We start from the raw sequence: 17,174 nt of genomic DNA, 5'->3' as shown, positions 1-17,174 counted from the left end.
CCCCCCCCTCCCCAGCCACCACACACCACGGCCTGCAGACAGGCAAGCTCTGCACTTGGCTCTCTCCCTCATCCCGCCCCTCCATCCCTCCACACCCTCCACACTCTCCACACCCTCCACTCCCTCCACACCCTCCACACCCTCCACACACCCCCGCCATGCTCTTTGTCTTTGTGGTCGACACCTCGGTGTCCATGGCCCAGACCACAGGCTCGGCCATGACCCTCCTCGACGCCGCAAAGGGCGCTGTGGAGCGGTTCGTCAAGAATCGCCTGCGCGAGGCACCCGGGCGCGGCGATCACTTTATGCTCGTCACCTGCGCGCCAGGGCTGGAGGCTGTGGCTGCAGGCTGGGGCGCGCCGTACGAGGTCTTTGCCGCCGCCCTCCGCGCCCTCAGGCCTGTCCACTATACAGACCTCGGCTCGGCCCTCAAGCTCGCCTTCATGCTGCTCAACGCCTTCCGTCTGCAGCGCGAGAGCGACTCGTACACCGCCGGCCGCTCGCTCCCGGCCGCTGTTCCCTCGCAGGTCCTGCTCGTTACCGACGGCTCGTCGCTCACCTCCGAGTCCGGCCCGGCCAAGACCCTCACCCTCCCGCCGGCACACTGGCCGGGCATGGAGCTGACCCGCGAGCCATTCCGCTGGGATCAGACCGTTCACACTCTTGTCCTCCGCATTCCGGCCACCGGCCCACCGCCCAAGCGCTCACCGTCCACGCCGGTCCCATCCGAATGGGGCTCGTCGTTCCGCTCCCCGGTCGGCCAGACGCTCCCGCCGGACACGCCCATTCCAGAGGACCTCCTCTACCGTCGCATCTCCTCGTCGCGCGTCCCAGCCGCCGCCATGTCGTTTGTCACCGGCGGCGCTGTCGTCGAAGCCTGGTCGCTCAAGGCTCTCCTCCGTGCTGTCGATTCAATGTTCCCGGTCATCCCGCGCGTTCACATCACCTGGAAGATTGCCGCCCCGGACGGTCTGCCGGACAAGGTCTCACCGCAGACCCTCGCCTCCGAGTCGGGCCTTATCCTGTCGAGTGCCGTTGGCACCGGCATGTGGCCCATTCCTGAGAACTTCTTCCCCACCACCTCGCTCGCCCGACTTCCGCCCCGCAGCGCCGTCCCGGACCTGCACGTCCTCATCAAGGATGCCTCGCGCCGCATCCCAGAAGGCTTTCCCTACGACCGCTATGACGTTCAGGATTGTGCCCTCACAGCATTTATGCGGGCCCATCCGCCAGCCGGTGCTTGGCACGTCTTTGTTCCTGGCTCCTCGTCGCAGGCCGACTCGCTCGGCTACCCATTTGCCATGCTCAAATTGACGCCTGCCCGCGACCGTGTTCACCTCTACGTCCTCCCCTACAACTTTGGCCATCTCTGGCCGCTCCTCGATGAGGCTGTCGAGTCCAAGAACGCGGCCGTCTCGTCGCCGCGCTGGCGCGCTGCCATGGCAGCCTACTTTGCCTCGCTCCCGTGCTACTACATCCGCATAATGCGTGAGGCCTTTAAGAAGTTTGGTCTTCCGCCGGCGGCCATGCCCGACGTCTCGCAGCTAGTCGGATACCACTTTTCCATTCCAGCTTCGCTCAAGTCTACCACAGCCGCGGCTGCAAAGGAAGCCGACAAGTTTGTGGCCGATGTCAATGCCGCCATCGCCGCTGCCGCTCCGGCCGCACTGTCAGACGTGCTGGAAGATCCCAAAGCGGCACTGGCTGCCTCGTCTGCCGCACGCAGCTTTGGCGCCGAAAGCGGTGCCGGCGCCTCCGGCGACGCCCCACCGCCTGAGCTCGACGAGATTGATGGCCTCTCGCTACCTGCCTCGCTCACCACCGCCAGTCTCGCCACCCACACTGCCGTGCACTCGACGAACGTCTTTGACATTCCAGCGACAGAGTTGCTTGACTCACTCGCCCTGCTGCGGTCACGGCTGGATCCGAGCGTTCGTCTCGCTCCCGCTGCCGACGTCGACCGCTTCAGCTTGCCCATCGCTGAAATGGGCAAGTACCGCGCAGTCGAAGCCGCCGCCAAAGCCCAAGAGCTCCGTCCGGTTCATGACGATGAGGAAATGGAGACCGCGCTTGCTGAGCTCCGCAAGAAGCGCCCTCAGAACGTCGACGAGGCCGATGAGGCCGCCGTGGCCTCGGCGCCCGGACTTTCTCGCAAGCGCGCTCGCTCTGCCCCGCCGCACCTCGACCAGACTCCAACCGGTCCTCGCAAGGCACGCAAGACCCTCGATCCGGTGTCGCGTCCATCAGACCTCGCCAAGCAGGAGCCGCAAGCGCCACCGCAAATCGTACCCGCTCCCGAAGCTGTCGCCAGTCCGGCGCCTCAGCCGTCCTCGTTATCTGCTCACGAACAGCCAGCATCCACGTCTGCCGAGCCGCCAGCAGCTCCTGCTAGCGGCGACGATGACGACCTGATGGATGTGGTCTGGGGCGCTGCTGCCCTGACTGCTCCGGTCTCGGTCGTTCCTGACACCGTCGAGGCCTCGGCGGAACTCCTACTTGCCGAGCTCGAGCAAGCGTCGGTCGGCGAGGAAGGCGACGACAACGAAAGCTCCTACGACGACGATGGCAACGACGGCGACAACGACAGCGACGATAGCGACGACAGCGACGACGACGACGATGACGACGACGATGTTGATGTCCGCCAGGATGACAGCGAGTCCGGCGACGAGGCGGACAACGACGGCGATGATGACGACCAAGGTGGTAGTCATCCCCGCCGCCGTCGCCGATCAAGATCTGGCGATAGCGGCAGCCGTCGCAAGCGGCGCAAGCGCAAGAGATCATCATCTACTACTCGGCCAGCTAGTGGCGAGAACGAAAATGATGGCGAAGACGACAATGATGAGGAGGAGGAATGAACGCAATCGTCGCCAACGACCTGCCTGCTGAGCTCGTTTCCACTGTGGACAGCTCGCCGGCCGCACTCGCACGCCCACTCAACTCTCACACGGAGTCCGCTGTGGACACGGGTGAAGGTAGAGGTTGAAGGTAGAAGCAGTGACCAACTAGCACCAGCACCAGTGCCAGCACTTGCATCTAGCATGGCTGCTTCCAGCCCGGCCGGCACCAACGGAGGCCTGCCCGCCCATGCCATTGGTGTGACCACACAGGGTAGGTGAGGCGGGAGGGGGGGGGAGGGGGAGGGTCATCCGAACGACAGTGGGACTCACGGACACGTTGTGAATGTTGTTGTTGTGGATGGATGCTGTGGGGTGGGTGTGGAGGGAGGGGCAGGTAAGGTCAAGTTGTATGTGGGATACGGCGCAAAGGTGCTTGCAGAGGGTCCAATGCTTGAAATCCGTGCTCGCGGACGGGCTGTGCCCAAGGCTGTCTCGGTTGCTGAGGCACTCAAACGGAAGATACCGGGCCTGCATCAGGTCTCCACCATTGAGTCGCACAACGATCATCCGGCCATGATCATCGTTCTGTCGAAGGACCCGCCTCTGGGCGCTCCTGATCTGATCGGCTATCAGCACTCAGCTGACAATGTGTGACAACTACCTACCGAGTGTCGCACGGGCTTCCTGCAGACTCCTGGAACTCTAGGCGCAAGCTTCCCTGTGAGCCTCGTCGCACGCATGATGCGTTTGGACTTGGGGCCTGACCTTGGGTAAAAGTCAGGACACGGATCGGGCCGGCGTGAGCGCGAGCCGGGCCGAGTAGGGGTCATCCGCCACCCTGCAGGGGTGCAGGGGCTAGCTGTCCAGCAAGGGAGAGCGTCTCCCTCCTGCCTTGGGACAGATGCGTCGGATCGCGTGGAGAGGGGGGGGGGGAAGAGTTTGGCATTGCGGTATGGCATTGACAATATGGACGAGACACAGCAGAGCCGTTGAGAGCTCCTGTGCTCCAGATCACGTGCTAGAGAGTTGTTGCAGGGTGTATAGCAGAAAGGCACCATTCCGTTGTGTCATCTGATGTGGGATTGTGCGCCGGTCCCAAGAAATGCAAAATCACTGATCTCACAGAAGCGAGAAGACGGCCGCCTTAAAGCACATCCGCAAGAGATACAACCCTACAACTTGTAGGGTGTTCAACATCGACTGCAGCGTACTCTGCTCACTTGGAATCCCTCTCTGGGACGTCGACGACCGACGTTCCGTCTCATCCCACCCTCCAAGAGGCCATCCTCTGTCCTGGTTGCAGCTCAGGACCACCGAGCATCCGGCGGCCCACCAGGGAAAGGCTGGCAATGTGAATGTTAGTGCCGACAGCATGTGACGGCACTGGTTACCGTCGGCGGACCGACGGCTCAATGGATGTCTCCCCCGTTTCAGGTGTGAGATAATGTGTGTGTGTGTGCTCCTGAGTCGATGAAGGGGGAGGGGCGGCCGATAGACGTCGCTGACTGTGCTCGGACGACCGAGGTGGTTGGAGGCGCGCGCAGTTTCGGGTGCGACGAGATCGCTGGGCAGCCGTGAATGTTGAGTTTTACATTAGCTTGCCACAGCTGTAGTCGCTGCTGACCCGGCCTTCAAGGAACGGGTGCGGCGGGAACAGAGGGGAGGGGGGGGGGGGGTGATTCTGGGTCTACCGACCCCCTGACGGCGGCTAGGTCGATGATGAGCCAGCTGGCGACGACTCTGCTGACGACGACCCCACCGCCGCCCGAGCCGGTGATCCATCGGGCGAGAGCGGAGGAGAGTCAGTTGCCAAGACGGTCTTCTCCCGCCCAAGGCACCACAAGCGAACGTTCTCCTTCGAGCTAAGCTCCTCAATGGCAACTGCCAAAGCGGACCTCGCCGACGAGGCATCGTCCACATTCACCAGGGTCTCGGTCACCTTTTTCCAGACCGTCCGATTGTCCTTTGAATCGCAGGAGTACAGCTTCATGACCCCGCCCGCGCCCACAACGTCGTGCCACGCGTAGCCAGTAGGGGTCTCGTTTTTGGCCACAGCATCCATGACCGACTCGACACGCATGCCGTCGGTGACCCAATTGAACCCAACCGGATACACAGCCTCTCCAGACACGCCGGCCAGATCCCAGTCGATGATGTGTGTCTTCCCGTCGGCCCCAAACACCAAGTTGGCGTCGCGGATGTCGAGGTGGGCCACTCCGTCGTTGTCCATGCATTGGAGAGTTTTGAACAGCGACACAAAGTGCGCCACCGTCACGTCGGCCACTGCAGGCACCAGACGCATGACTAGTCCGTATTCGCGGTACCAGCGTCCGTCGCTGCCCAGCACCCGCTTGCCAGGCATACCTCCGCTGTTGGCTGCAGCACGGAGATCATCGCAGGCTGCCTGCATCGCCCAAATGTCGCTGTCGGTTCCCTGCTGCTCCGATATCAGGTTCTCCAGGCTCGCCAGCAGCTCGTCCCGGTCCGACGGCAGCGCTTCTCTGCTTGCACCCGCACCTTGCGCCGCCGCCTTGGCTCGGCCGACAAGGTATGCCATGCCCATGTCAGTCGTCGCCTCCTCGGTCTCGTCGTCCACCACAGCCTGGTACAGGCCGGTCACAAACACGTCGCTTGCGTACTTGCGCCAAAGATGCTCGTTGATCGAACGGGTCTTCGAGCCGTCAAACGCTTTGTACACCATCTTACCCTCTGTGGACAGCACTTTCGACACGTTCTTCACCCCGTCGCCCCCATCCCCGCCCACGGCATGGCGCTCGGATGCCACATGCGCCGCTGCAAACATCGCCAGCGAAAACTGGCTCACCTTGCGCATGAACCAGTCAAACTTTTCGTCGTCTTCCAGCTCCGCCGGCGCCTCCAGCGCTCGCACCAGCTCGACGCAGTCCAGAACCAGCTCGGTGTGCTCAACAGGCTCATCGTCGGTGGCCTTGGCCTTAAGCGCGCGGCACTTTTCAGCCTGGAGCACATAGCCGTCGACCGCCATTTTCGTCCGCACCTGCAGAGCCTTGTTGGCCCGCGTCGGGTACTCGGACCGCAGCGCCACGAGCGCCATTGTGTGCGGAAAGCCCGCTGAGGCCCGCGTGAGGTTGTGCGCGTAGCCGTAGGCCTGCTTCCTCTTGTGCATGGTGATCGGACACTGGGCCGATTTGGGATCGAATCCAGGCTCCCACAGTCCCAATGGCAGCACCATCTCGTTCTCCTCAAACGTAAACAGCACATCCACCTTGGTGCTGAGCTGGGTGTCAACTGGTCTCACTCCGTCCCAACCTTGCCCATGTGAGACCGCAATCTCCCGCCCAATGTTCATCCGGGCTGCGCTGCTGTACAGCCCGGACGTCTGCGGCTCGTGGCTACGTGACGAAGAGTTTGCGGTACGCTTCGCACGTGCACGGTCCGTGTGGCTCGGGTTGGTCTTGGCAGGTGACGCCACAGAGAATGTGCTTTGAGAGCTGGACGAGTGGAACCCAGCCCGTGTCCCTTGCTGGTTGGCAAAGACGTGACCCAGACCCTCGCACACTCGATGAGTCAACGATGACTCGAGCGCTGCCACGCCAACCGAGCCTCTGTAGAACGACTGGACCTTGTGGTTGTTGCTGAGCCCCCGAAACAGCGGTAAGGTAGCCTTGATGAGCTCGTGGCAGACTACGGTGCTTCCGATCGTGTTCGCCTTACGCAGGCCAGATGCCACAAAGCCTGTCCACGCATCCGGGATGTCATCCAGATGCTGCACTTCCAGTGAGGCCGTGCCGCTGGTCCCAAGAGAGAGCACACCCATCACCACTTCACCCATCAGCATTGGCGCAAGAAGAAGCTCGGGCGAGGCAACCCAGCGGCTACCGGTCGGCACAACGCCCGCAAAGTGTTTGGCCCGCACTGGCTTCAAGTACGGCACCTCGAGTCTCGACGTCGGGGACACCTGTGACACCGCCTTGAGCTCCGCAATCTCGGCATCCTTGTCCGCAATCTCGGCATCCTTGTCCGCAATCTCGGCATCCTTGTCCGCAATCTGCGCTTCCAGCTCAGCCTTGGCCTGAGCCTCCCGCGCTTCCAGCTCAGCCTTGGCCTGAGCCTCCCGCGCTGCAGTAGTGAGCATGAAGTCCACAAATCCAGCCACGGACAGGCTGGCCGCAAAGTTGTGACTCAGACACGAGCTGGCAACCTCAATCCAATCATCCCTAGACAGGGTCACTCCCTCGACCTCCGAAGCCGCCCGCTTCTCACAAAACGCCACCAGAGCATCCTTGACCGTGTCGATCTCCTCCGTCTCGGCAGTCACGCCACAGTCTGCCGCAAGCATAGCTTGCCAAAGAGAAGGGGAGAGCCCACGCAAACCTGCAGCCTGCAGCTTGTCTAGCGAGTCCCGATTCGTCGCATCAGCACTCATCCCGACTAGTATGTTCGCGAGGTGAGTGTGCGACGTCGAGCGCGTGCGCTCCAGAAAAGGTCGTGAACCACATTCGCCGGCCTTGTGACAGCTACCACGATCGATCGCCATTCGGGTCAAAGCTCCACGCCCGGCCCGGCTCGCCACGAGCCACGACATGGAAGCTACGCGCTGCGCTGTATATGTATGGGAGGATGACAGCACATGCAAGGGTATGCGTATGAAAGGGGAGGAGGAGGAGGGGGAAGGGGAGGTAGAATGTAGAACGGCTTGCCCACGCTCTCGCGCTTGGCGCGGTGTGCCATGCGCCCTCGTCCCACTCTTGGGATGCGTTGCACTACGTTGCGCCGCACCCTCCGCTATGGGTTGCTTACTCTGGGATGGAGCCCCCTTCGCGGCGAGGGAAGTGCTGGTGGTGCTGGTGCTGGTGGTGGTGCTGGTGCGGGTGCCGCCGGGCAAAGACAGAACGAGCCGCCACTCGCTCCGGTTGCTGGTCAACTCGTTCGGCCTCAACACGATGCCACAGCGGACGATGTCGGTGGCATAACAAGCGGGTGCAGGCACTTGACCGACAAAATCAAGGCCATGGCTTGGTGAACTTGGGAAGAGGGCCAGAAGATGATTGCTTCGCGCTCAAAGGCGGTCAAGCAGGTCAAGCAGATCGAGCCAGTCGAGATGGTTAGGGGTGAGTTTGGTTGGGTGACTCTTTGTTCGCGCATGAGCACAGCTTTCGTCAGACGCGAGGCGCAAGACACAGGACACAACACGTCACAATCTACGGCGCGGGGTTGGCTGTGGTGGCTAATTGGCTAGGACACAATTGCAACGTTCACCACAGGTGCGAGGAAGCGCGCGCACGGACGCATCACATCACTTTCACGGTGTGGCCATCACAGTTTAACTCTCCGGATGTGCATCGTCCTGCCGAGCTACACAAAGTTGGAGGAGAACGATGAAGTGATGGCTTCAAGAGGAGCCTTGTTGGCAGCAGCGATCTTGGTGGGCGAGATGTACGTAAGCGACGATCGTTCGGAGAGAGTGCCAGATGGGGCTCGAGCTCTGGACCGAGCCGTCATTGCTGGCCGCCTCGGCTCTGCGAAGACTGTCGTTGAAAGGCCAGTTGCTGGGGGCGCCGACAAGCGCGTCTGGCAAAGCGCCTCGGCTTGCAGAGAAGGCCCAAGGCTAAGACTCACCAGTGTAGGCCTCCTGGAGCCCTCTGCCATCGCCGAGAGCGGCGGAAGGCTGTAGATCGTGCTGCCGTTGATGGTCTGGCTTGCCGGATCGGCGTTTTGATCGTGTTGAGGTCGCGGTACCGGCCGCGGGCGGGCTGCTGTTGATGACGGTTCAACCATTTCCGACAGCGCGCCAAGTCGAAAGACAGAGAGCCGTGTCATCGGTTTTGCCACTGGCTGCTCCCCTATCGCAGGATCTTGATCAACTGGCTTTTTGGGCACGCCAGCTTGATGCGCCACCATATCCGAGAGCGATCCAAGGCCAAACACAGCCAATCGAGAGGAGTCAAATCTGGGAGGTACCGCAGAAGGCTCAGAAGACTCGACAGGTAGGACGTCCGTGTCAAATGGCGGCGGTTGGGTGTGCGACGGTTGTGATGGTTGTGGGACAGCGTCAAACGGAGGGGCGGCACATCGTTGCTTGTTGCACCGGGCTGGGCCACCATCTCAGACAACGATCCGAGCGAGAAGATGGAGAGTCTTGTAGTGTTTTGCACAGGACTGGCGGGTGCAACTTGTGGTTGTGGCTCTGGTACTGTGAGAGAAGATGGGTGCGCGTTAGCCTGTGTGAGCTCTAGCGCGTGTTCGGAGCACGTCAGTGTGCACCCGTCTGGCGAGAGCCTTGCAGTCTCTGCACTCAGCGGCGCATCGCAAATGGAGCAGACAAAGCAACACGAGTGCCACGACGAGCCGTCTATCGATGTGTCAGGATTGGCATAGACGAGGACTTGGCACGCTGGGCAGCGGCGCGGAGTAAAGCTGTCCTTAAAGTCGCGCTCGCAGTAGACGGCGCCGTTTTTGGTGAAAAAGTCACCGTTGAGCACATCGCCACACACCGCACATTTGAGACACTCTGGATGCCACTCCTTGTTGAGAGCGCGTGTACCGGTGCGGACAATCCGCTCGCCGCACCCGGCGCACGGTGGTCCTGTGCCTTCGTCGGGCGGCGCGGCGTTGGGGGTAAGGCATGTTGGATCAGAGAGAAGTGACGGTGGCGGGGCAATTGCCAGCGCGTCCTCAAAGACGGCTGCAAACTCGAAGACGGCAACGGTGTTGTAGACGGGGTGTGACGCAACAGCAATGCCGACGCAGGCGTATTCGGGGTCCAGCATGGTGGCACGATGGCCACGATCGGGCACGCCGTCGTCGATAAGCAGCTTAGCCATGATGCGAAAGGCCGACTCGCCGCCGTACGAAATGTTCTCAGCTGTTGCCACTCGCCACTTACCATACCGCTCTACACGCTGCGCCGGCGCTGAGCCGTCCGAGCCAAAGTGCGAGGCCTCGCCGGTCCGCGCGAGATCCGCGCAGTGTTCAGCAGCGGCGGCGGCGAGTCCGCGGTAGGGTGTGAGCAGCGGCAGCGGTGCCGCGATTTCCACCAGCACATCAATGGCCTCATCTAGCGCAGCGACACCTTCGGCTGTCAGAATCGGTGTTTGCCCCGGCAGCCGGAGCATGCCGGACGCCTCGTCGTAGTGCCTGCGGAGGCGTGCTAGCCGCTGAGCGTACGCCCGGGGCTGGTTGCGAAGCGCATGCAGCTCGCTCAAAAGCTCGCCCTCGAGTTGTGCTCGACTCATAGCCTTCGAGCTCGGGCAAAGTGAGGTGCTGTGTGCTGAAGCAGCTTCGGGCCGGGCGCTTCTCCTGCCCGCCGACCAGGAACGTTGCCACAGATTTGCTGGGCGGGACGAGCTGGGGCTGTCAACCTCGACCTCGACTTGGATGCGACCTCGACATCGGCCACCTATTTCGATGGAGCCAGGACCACCGATCCACATGTGCAGGTGTCCCAAGTAGCTCTTGAAGACGAGTTGATGTAAGATAGAAGGACCTGACATCGCAGTGATGGCTAGATGCCGCGTGGCGTCCGGGGAGGGGAGATCCAAACTGCATTCAAACTTTTGCTGTTGGCGCGGCGGCGGGGGGGCGGGGGGGGGGGGGGGGGAAAGGAAGGGTACGCGCACGCACTGCACTCGCAACTCGAGACGCTACGTGGTGTGTGAGGGAACAATGCCACTTGAAGAGGTGACCAACATTGGGCGTGGTGGTCAGGGTGCGGCGGGTGGGAACGTCTCAATGACGTACGGCCGCAAGTCGCTGGCCTCCGGGAGCCTTCGGCGGGCGTCGAAGCGGTTCCGCGGCCTTGGCGGCGGGCTGGACTTGAATGAGCTCAAGATCTCGCCAGTGCGTGGAAAAGAGACGCGGCCCGAGGCAAGAGGCAGCGAGTCAGGCAGCGAGTCGGACGACGACATCGATGTGTCAGCCATGGGTGATGAGTCGCTGCTGGCCAAGCTCGACAACTCTCGTTCCTGGCGCAGCTCTCGATCGGCTCGAACGACTCGATGCTCCGTGACCTGCTGCTGGACTCATCGGAGGAGATGGGTGAGTCAACGCTAGCGGCGCTTGCTGCCGAGGACTCGGAGGTCTCGGTCTCTGCGCCGCTGTTTGCCAACTCGCGGGCGGCATCAATGATGATGAGTCGCTCGATGGCCCGCACTCTGACCTCGCCGGCCCGCACCGAGCTGAGTGTCATGGCCGGTGCTGATGAGACCGAGCCTGTGGGCGGGCGGACCTCGCTTCGCAAGTCGCGGCGTGTGGCCGCCGCTTCCACCGCCCGGGTCCGCGCCCGCGCTCGCGAGCAGGCCGCCGAGCAGATCCGTGCCGCTGCCGCCGAGCGCGCTGCTCAGCGGCGGACCCGCAAGCGCAAGCGGATTCAAAAGACTGCTGCCTTCCAGGCCGAGTGGACTGCTGCTTCCGCCGCCGAAGAAGCTCGCCTCATCGCCGAGTTTGCCCGCGTCGATGCCTTCGAGCTCGAGGTGGCTGTCGCCGATCCAATCATCCATGACCTCTCCTGAAGCCATCATTGCCAATTGTATTCTTCATCGCTTTGCATCCCGGGGTGCTGTAAATGAGTTCCTAAGTGGATGACGGCGAGCAGTGCTCGCGGTGCCTTGTAGCCTCCGCGGTGCTCCGAGCTGAGGGTGAGCGGCTGTCCGTTGACCACTCCTCGTCTTCCTCCCCCTCTCCTACCCCTTGCTTACTGCAAAACACTTGCCTCTGCCACGCGCCAGCAAGCAACAATCTTTGCAAGCAAGGGAAGAGGAACAACTGTACTTGCCTCTCCGAAGGGCTGCTGTACCCCTCACACTCTCTCCGCAGGCGTGCCCGAGTCGGTGTCCGCAGGCGGTTGCACGGGCCATTGGCGACAGACCGCTAGCCGACTGGAGCCGGCGATACAGGACGAGTCTGAGTGGCCGACGAGACAAGCAAGGCTGATCAGAGGAGAGGAACAGATTGGCGACAGGCTAGTTCTGACGGAAAGCTCAACAGGCAACGGCATGGACGTGGACGAGCTGTTCAACGCTGGCGAGGATGCCTTTGAGGAAGGGGAGTACATGGCCGCCTCACGGGTGTACTCGGAGGTATGTAGAGTGAGGAGAGCGAGGAGGAAGATGGGGGGAGGAGGAGGATGGAGGGAGAGGGTGGGGAGACTCATTGTGGATCATGATGGTGTGGACGATGGACGCGGTGATGGGAGGTGGATAGATCCTGGAGATCGACCCCGAGTACGTGATGGCGCTTGTGCGCCGGGCCGAGTGCTTTATGCACTTGCGGATGAATCAGTTGGCGCTGACGGATGCACATCTGGCATGTGCGGCGTTTGCAGACTCGGTCGACTTTCGCGATCCGGAGCGCATTGTGGCGCTCCATACTCTGGCCAAGGTGCTGGCGGCAGCAGAGCACTGGCCGCAGGCTCTAGACGCGTATGAGCATGTGTGCTCGATCATGCCCGAGTCGGACGTGCTGCGGTCCGAGTGCGATGAGGTGCGGAAGCGGGCTGAGGGTGGCCGGCAGCGGACGAGCCGGGTGTGGGCTGCGCACCTGATTGCCGCTGTGTCCGTTGACGGCCGCGAGCCTCGACCGCAGCGGCAGCGGCGGCGCAGGAAGAAGAGCAAGTCGGCCAGAGGCAGACGTAACCGCGGGAACGTGAGCCGCGTCCAGTCCTCACCGTCGCCGCATGCCTCGGCCGAGGCGAGATTTACCGGCGATCGCGATCCGCTTCAGGACGTGTTGGTGTCCAAGGGCGTCTCGACGCCTTCACCTCACACCTATCGCCACTACCACGTTCGGGTTGTTCCGTCGCCACTCCGAGGAGGAGCCAGCTCGGCAAGCCCGTCAGCGCCGCGTTCGCCGCCGCGGTCCCGGGCGCTGACGCCCGGAGCCCGCTCGCTCCATTCTCCGTCCGGGCCGAGACGAAGCGCTCACGGCCAGTCGGTGGTGCGAATATCTCCGACCGTTGCGTCACGGGTAGGAGCCCGTCACAAACTCAACGCGTCGGGGCTCGGGGCATGGCAGGGCATGCATGGCGACTCGTATGTCGCCGACGTCGTCGCCGATGTCGCTGACGAGTCGCGCGATGCCCTCGGCGCTGTCCTCCGCACCACCCCGCATCTCGGCCTGCACACTTTTCGCCAGGAGGTCCGCGCCTCAGTACGGCCCCAGATGCGAGCGCTCTTTACCACGCAGCTGCGCACTGGCTCGTCCAAGGACACCCAGGCCATGCTTCGCGACTCGCTCGTTGCCGAGGACGAGGTCGGCAAGACCTCGGCCGTCTCGCTCACGGCCTCGCGAAAGAAGTGATGCCATTGCCATGAAGCAGCAGCTAGAGAGATACTGCGATGACTTGGGAGTGGGATTGCCCGTAGCTTGACCAGCTGTGTCTCTACCTCTGCCTCTGCCTCTGCCTCTGCCTCTGCCTATGTCCCACATCGGTCCAGTGCCGCACACACACACACACACACACACACACACACACACACACATTCACACACACCTCCACTTCTCTTTCGGCACAGCGCGTCCCACCATGGCGGCCACCAATGAGAAAACCCACATCAACATTGTGGTATGTGTCCCTTTGCCTTCCTTCCGCTCCCTTCCCCCCCCCCCCACCCCCCTTCCCCCTTCCCTCCGACCGACAAAGGGCCCGAGCGATGAGCCAAGGAATGGTCTGAGCTGTGGGCCGACGAACCTGACTGACGGATGGCCAACTGATGGGTCGTGAGTTGTGGCCGATACTGGCGGGAGACTCATCGAGGGTGGGTGTTGCTGTGGTTGCACGCGAGTAGGTGATCGGACATGTGGACTCGGGCAAGTCGACAACAACAGGGCATCTAATCTACAAGTGCGGCGGGATCGACGCTCGGCAGATCGCCAAGTTTGAGCAGGAGGCAGGTGAGGCCGGCAAAGGCTCGTTCAAGTACGCTTGGGTGCTGGACAAGCTCAAGTCTGAGCGCGAACGGGGTATCACCATCGACATCTCGCTGTGGAAGTTTGAGACGAACAACTACTATGTGACGGTCATCGACGCACCGGGCCACCGCGACTTTATCAAGAACATGATCACAGGAACCTCGCAGGCCGACTGCGCCGTGCTGGTCATTGACGGGACCCGTGGCGGCTTCGAGGCTGGCATCTCCAAGGACGGGCAGACGCGCGAGCACGCGCTGCTCGCGTACACGCTCGGCGTCAAGCAGCTAATTGTGGCGGTCAACAAAATGGACGCCGACTCGGTCCAGTTCTCGCAGCAGCGGTTTGAGGAGATCGTGGCCGAGGTCAAGAGCGCCATCAAGAAGGTCGGGTACAACCCGAAGAAGGTCACCTTTGTCCCCATTTCGGGCTGGACTGGTGACAACATGCTCGAGCCGTCGAGCAACATGTCATGGTGGACAGGGCCGACGCTGCTGGAGGCGCTGGACAGCATCAAGGCGCCGACGCGGGCGACCGAGCGTCCGCTCCGCATCCCCGTTCAGGACGTGTATGTCATTGACGGCCTTGGCACTGTCCCGGTCGGGCGAGTCGAAGCCGGCGTCATCCAGCCGGGCATGGCTATCCAGTTTGCGCCCTCGGGTGCTGTTGCCGAGTGCAAGTCGGTTGAGATGCACCACGAGCAGCTGGAAGCCGGCAACGCCGGGGACAGTATTGGGTTTAACGTCAAAAGCCTTGGCATCTCCGATATCGAGCGCGGCTTTGTGGCGTCCAACGCCAACGACAACCCGGCCCAGGAGGTCGGCTCGTTTGTGGCCCAGATCATTGTCCTCAACCACCCGTTGTTCATTTCCACAGGCTACATGCCCATGATCGACTGCCACACCGCTCACATTGTCTGCCGCTTTGATGAGCTCATTTCCAAGCTTGACAAGCGGACCGGCAAGGTTGTCGAGGAGTCACCGCGGTCCATTGCCGTCGGCGACGCCGCCCTCGTCCGCCTTGTTCCGCTCATGCCCATGTGCGTGGAGCCCTTTACCGCCTTCCCCCTCTCGGCCGCTTTGCCGTCCGCGACATGGGCCGAACTGTCGCTGTTGGCGTCATCAAGTCTGTCGAAATCAAGGAACAGGCCCCGTCCGGCAAGAAGGGCAAGAAGAAGGGCAAGGGTGGTAAGGGCGGCAAGAGAAAGTAAACCGTCGCCTCACGGAGCACCAGCTCCCGCCTCATCTTCTGCTGCTACTGGTTCAGGCGCCGCGGCTGCAGGCGCCAGCTGCCGATACTTGCGCCGCTTCCATGGCGGCAGCGCAGCCTCCTTGCGCGGCGGTAGAGTCTCGTCATCAGTTCGCGGCCGCTTGCGCCCGCCGCGCTTCTCGAGGAGTGCCACCACTTCGGCCTTGCGGGCGAGGTCGCTTGGCGTCTTGCCGGCCTTGTCGGCGCGGAACATATCGGCGCCGGAGTCGAGAAGCGCGCCAACTTTGGCCACGTCGCCGGTCTTGACCGCCACATGAAGCGCGGTCCTCCCCGAGCCGCGGACGGTGACAGCGTCGGGGTCAAGACCCGGCGCGGTAAGGAGGACCTCAACCACCGCCACGTGCTTGTGCTTGATGGCGTAAAGCAGCGGGGAGAGCTTGCGCGAGTTGGCCCCGGTCGACGGATACTTTGCTCCACGCAGAGGCTCGAGGCCAACGTCTGCGCCATGGTCGACGAGGATCTGCAGCGCGTCGGGAACAGCATCGTTGGTCAGCGCGAGGAGAAGCGCCGTCACACCGTCGGCGTTAAACTCATTGACTAGCGCGTCGAGACGCGCTCCGTACACGCTAAACAGCGCGTCCAGCATGCCGGCGACTCGCTGGTCCGGCTCGTCAGCGCGTGTGGCAAAGATGCGGTGCAACACAGTGTTGCCTGCCGCGTCTCGAGCACACGGATCCAGTAGCGGCAGGCTGGTCAGCGCCGCCAGCCATCGGCTATTGTCGGCGTTGGTCACTGCAGCATGCAGCAGAGTCTCGCCACTTGCATTGGCCTCAAATGCCGACGGCGACAGTGTCGGGAGCACGTCTACAATTGACGCCAGTTTGCCATTCTGGCAAGCAAAGTGTAGGATCGAGTTGGCCTCGCCGTCGCGCTGGGTCCAGTCGATCGAGCCAGCGTCGATCATGAGGTCGACTGACGCCGCCGCAGCCTCGAGCGTGTGGCCCTGCCACTTGGACAGAGCCACCATCAGCGGTGTCCGCCCAGCTTTGTCACACTTGTTGTGGTCGCCTCCGCCGTCGAGCAGCACCTTGACCACGCCCGCAAACCCGCGATCAACCGCCTGATGCAGCGGTGTCGATCCCGAGTCCGAGCCCACGTTCGGATCGGCGCCTGCTGCCAGAAGCACCGCTACCACCTCGGCGCACCCGCCGACTGCCGCCGACCGCACCACCGACGATCCGTCATCGTTGCACATGTTGACGTCTGCGCCGGCGATGAGCGCCATCCGCAGGGCGCCGACGTTTCTCTTGAGCGCAGCATAGTGGGCGATCCGATTGCCGTAGCCATCGACGGGCTCATCGATGCTCACCGCCCCACTCTCCAACAGGTACTGAACCATAGCAAAGTCGTTCTCCTTGCACGCCCTCTCCGCCACCTCCCTCGCCTTCATCCCCTCTGCCACTGCCGCATCGACCTCGTGCTGCCCGACACACCCACATCCGCCATCCGATCCAGCACCTACACGTGAGCCATAGCCATCCCCGGCGCCCTCCTTTCCTGCCCCTCCCGCTTCCCTCCCATCCACCTACCTTCAGCCCGTCCTCGTCATACCCACGGACAGACCGCTGCGGAGGCTCGGCCGCCAGCTTGGTCGCCTCTACAGCCATGCCGTGCGAGTCTCTTGGTGAAAGTGGTTAGATGCGTCTGCCTGTCTGCTGTGGTAACAGTGCGTGCGCGTGCGTTTGCGTGCGTATGCGTGTGTGTCTGTGCTGGCGACGTGAGCGAGGTGTGGCCGAGCTGGTCATCTCGTCCTCATACTCCGTCCTGTGCGACTCAACCTGGGCTGGGGACGACGGGGGTTATTGGCTACTGGGAACGGGCATGGCAGGAGGGATCGGAGTACGGCTGTGGTTTGGGATGGAAGAGAATGTGGCGATTGATGTACTTTAGGCATGAGGAAGTATAGTTCTCGGAACTATGCCCGCTTTGGCCGTATCTGTTGTGTCCAAGGAGGGAGAGCCGGGAGCAGGTAGAGTGTGAGGGATCCCCCCCCTCGCCGGACCAGACCACCCCGATCCCCGCATCGCGACCAATCCCCCCCTCCCCCGCGCATAACTCTCCCTCCCAACACATATCCCGTCACCCATCACTCCCCCTATCCCCTGAATACTACTTTCCTGCCGCCCAATCACGCATCCTGTCCAGATCGCTCCACGCGCTCGCCCCCCCCCCCCCCCC

The 17,174-nt window shown here is 62.5% G+C and overlaps 9 protein-coding genes across 10 annotated transcripts; 6 read left to right on the top strand and 3 right to left on the bottom strand.

Moving 5' to 3' along the window:
* Window positions 1-158: 158 nt before the first annotated feature.
* AMSG_11791 (uncharacterized protein) lies at window positions 159-2,412 on the top strand (the record flags this gene model as incomplete). Its single annotated transcript, XM_013903914.1, has 2 exons — window positions 159-2,285; window positions 2,383-2,412. The coding sequence occupies 2 exons, from the start codon at window positions 159-161 to the stop codon at window positions 2,410-2,412; spliced, it is 2,157 nt and encodes a 718-aa protein (XP_013759368.1).
* A 534-nt stretch (window positions 2,413-2,946) lies between these two features.
* Window positions 2,947-3,632, top strand: AMSG_11790 (uncharacterized protein). Its single transcript, XM_013903913.1, has 2 exons — window positions 2,947-3,114; window positions 3,238-3,632. Exons 1-2 carry the CDS (start codon window positions 3,045-3,047, stop codon window positions 3,495-3,497), a joined length of 330 nt encoding a protein of 109 aa, XP_013759367.1. The 5' UTR covers window positions 2,947-3,044; the 3' UTR covers window positions 3,498-3,632.
* Window positions 3,633-4,416: 784 nt separating this feature from the next.
* On the bottom strand, window positions 4,417-7,644 carry AMSG_03952 (the record flags this gene model as incomplete). Of its 2 annotated transcripts, XM_013903749.1 has the most annotated exons (3): window positions 4,417-6,900; window positions 6,934-7,253; window positions 7,623-7,644. In XM_013903749.1, 2 exons carry the CDS (start codon window positions 7,246-7,248, stop codon window positions 4,552-4,554), a joined length of 2,664 nt encoding a protein of 887 aa, XP_013759203.1. In that variant the 3' UTR covers window positions 4,417-4,551. The 2 variants fall into 2 exon arrangements, with proteins under 2 accessions (XP_013759203.1, XP_013759204.1); XM_013903750.1 differs by lacking the exon at window positions 7,623-7,644 and having other exon boundaries at window positions 4,417-7,161.
* A 362-nt stretch (window positions 7,645-8,006) lies between these two features.
* Window positions 8,007-8,564, top strand: AMSG_11789 (uncharacterized protein). Its single transcript, XM_013903912.1, has one exon. The coding sequence runs from the start codon at window positions 8,158-8,160 to the stop codon at window positions 8,494-8,496; it is 339 nt and encodes a 112-aa protein (XP_013759366.1). The 5' UTR covers window positions 8,007-8,157; the 3' UTR covers window positions 8,497-8,564.
* A 610-nt stretch (window positions 8,565-9,174) lies between these two features.
* AMSG_03951 (allergen V5/Tpx-1 family protein) lies at window positions 9,175-9,937 on the bottom strand (the record flags this gene model as incomplete). The annotated part of the gene is made up of 2 exons (XM_013903748.1): window positions 9,175-9,207; window positions 9,269-9,937. 2 exons carry the CDS (start codon window positions 9,935-9,937, stop codon window positions 9,175-9,177), a joined length of 702 nt encoding a protein of 233 aa, XP_013759202.1.
* An 882-nt stretch (window positions 9,938-10,819) lies between these two features.
* Window positions 10,820-11,395, top strand: AMSG_03950 (uncharacterized protein; the record flags this gene model as incomplete). Its single annotated transcript, XM_013903747.1, has 1 exon — window positions 10,820-11,395. The coding sequence occupies one exon, from the start codon at window positions 10,820-10,822 to the stop codon at window positions 11,330-11,332; it is 513 nt and encodes a 170-aa protein (XP_013759201.1). The 3' UTR covers window positions 11,333-11,395.
* Window positions 11,396-11,716: 321 nt separating this feature from the next.
* On the top strand, window positions 11,717-13,118 carry AMSG_03949 (uncharacterized protein; the record flags this gene model as incomplete). The annotated part of the gene is made up of 2 exons (XM_013903746.1): window positions 11,717-11,899; window positions 12,024-13,118. The coding sequence occupies exons 1-2, from the start codon at window positions 11,816-11,818 to the stop codon at window positions 13,116-13,118; spliced, it is 1,179 nt and encodes a 392-aa protein (XP_013759200.1). The 5' UTR covers window positions 11,717-11,815.
* Window positions 13,119-13,344: 226 nt separating this feature from the next.
* Window positions 13,345-14,937, top strand: AMSG_03948 (elongation factor 1-alpha; the record flags this gene model as incomplete). The annotated part of the gene is made up of 3 exons (XM_013903745.1): window positions 13,345-13,383; window positions 13,607-14,770; window positions 14,854-14,937. 3 exons carry the CDS (start codon window positions 13,345-13,347, stop codon window positions 14,935-14,937), a joined length of 1,287 nt encoding a protein of 428 aa, XP_013759199.1.
* Window positions 14,571-16,603, bottom strand: AMSG_03947 (ankyrin domain-containing protein; the record flags this gene model as incomplete). The annotated part of the gene is made up of 2 exons (XM_013903744.1): window positions 14,571-16,416; window positions 16,526-16,603. The coding sequence occupies 2 exons, from the start codon at window positions 16,601-16,603 to the stop codon at window positions 14,947-14,949; spliced, it is 1,548 nt and encodes a 515-aa protein (XP_013759198.1). The 3' UTR covers window positions 14,571-14,946.
* Window positions 16,604-17,174: the final 571 nt, after the last annotated feature.

The sequence above is a fragment of the Thecamonas trahens genome (genome assembly GCF_000142905.1).
Source record: "Thecamonas trahens ATCC 50062 unplaced genomic scaffold supercont1.16, whole genome shotgun sequence".
Taxonomy (NCBI): domain Eukaryota; order Apusomonadida; family Apusomonadidae; genus Thecamonas; species Thecamonas trahens.
This window is presented reverse-complemented; position numbering and strand designations above follow the sequence as displayed.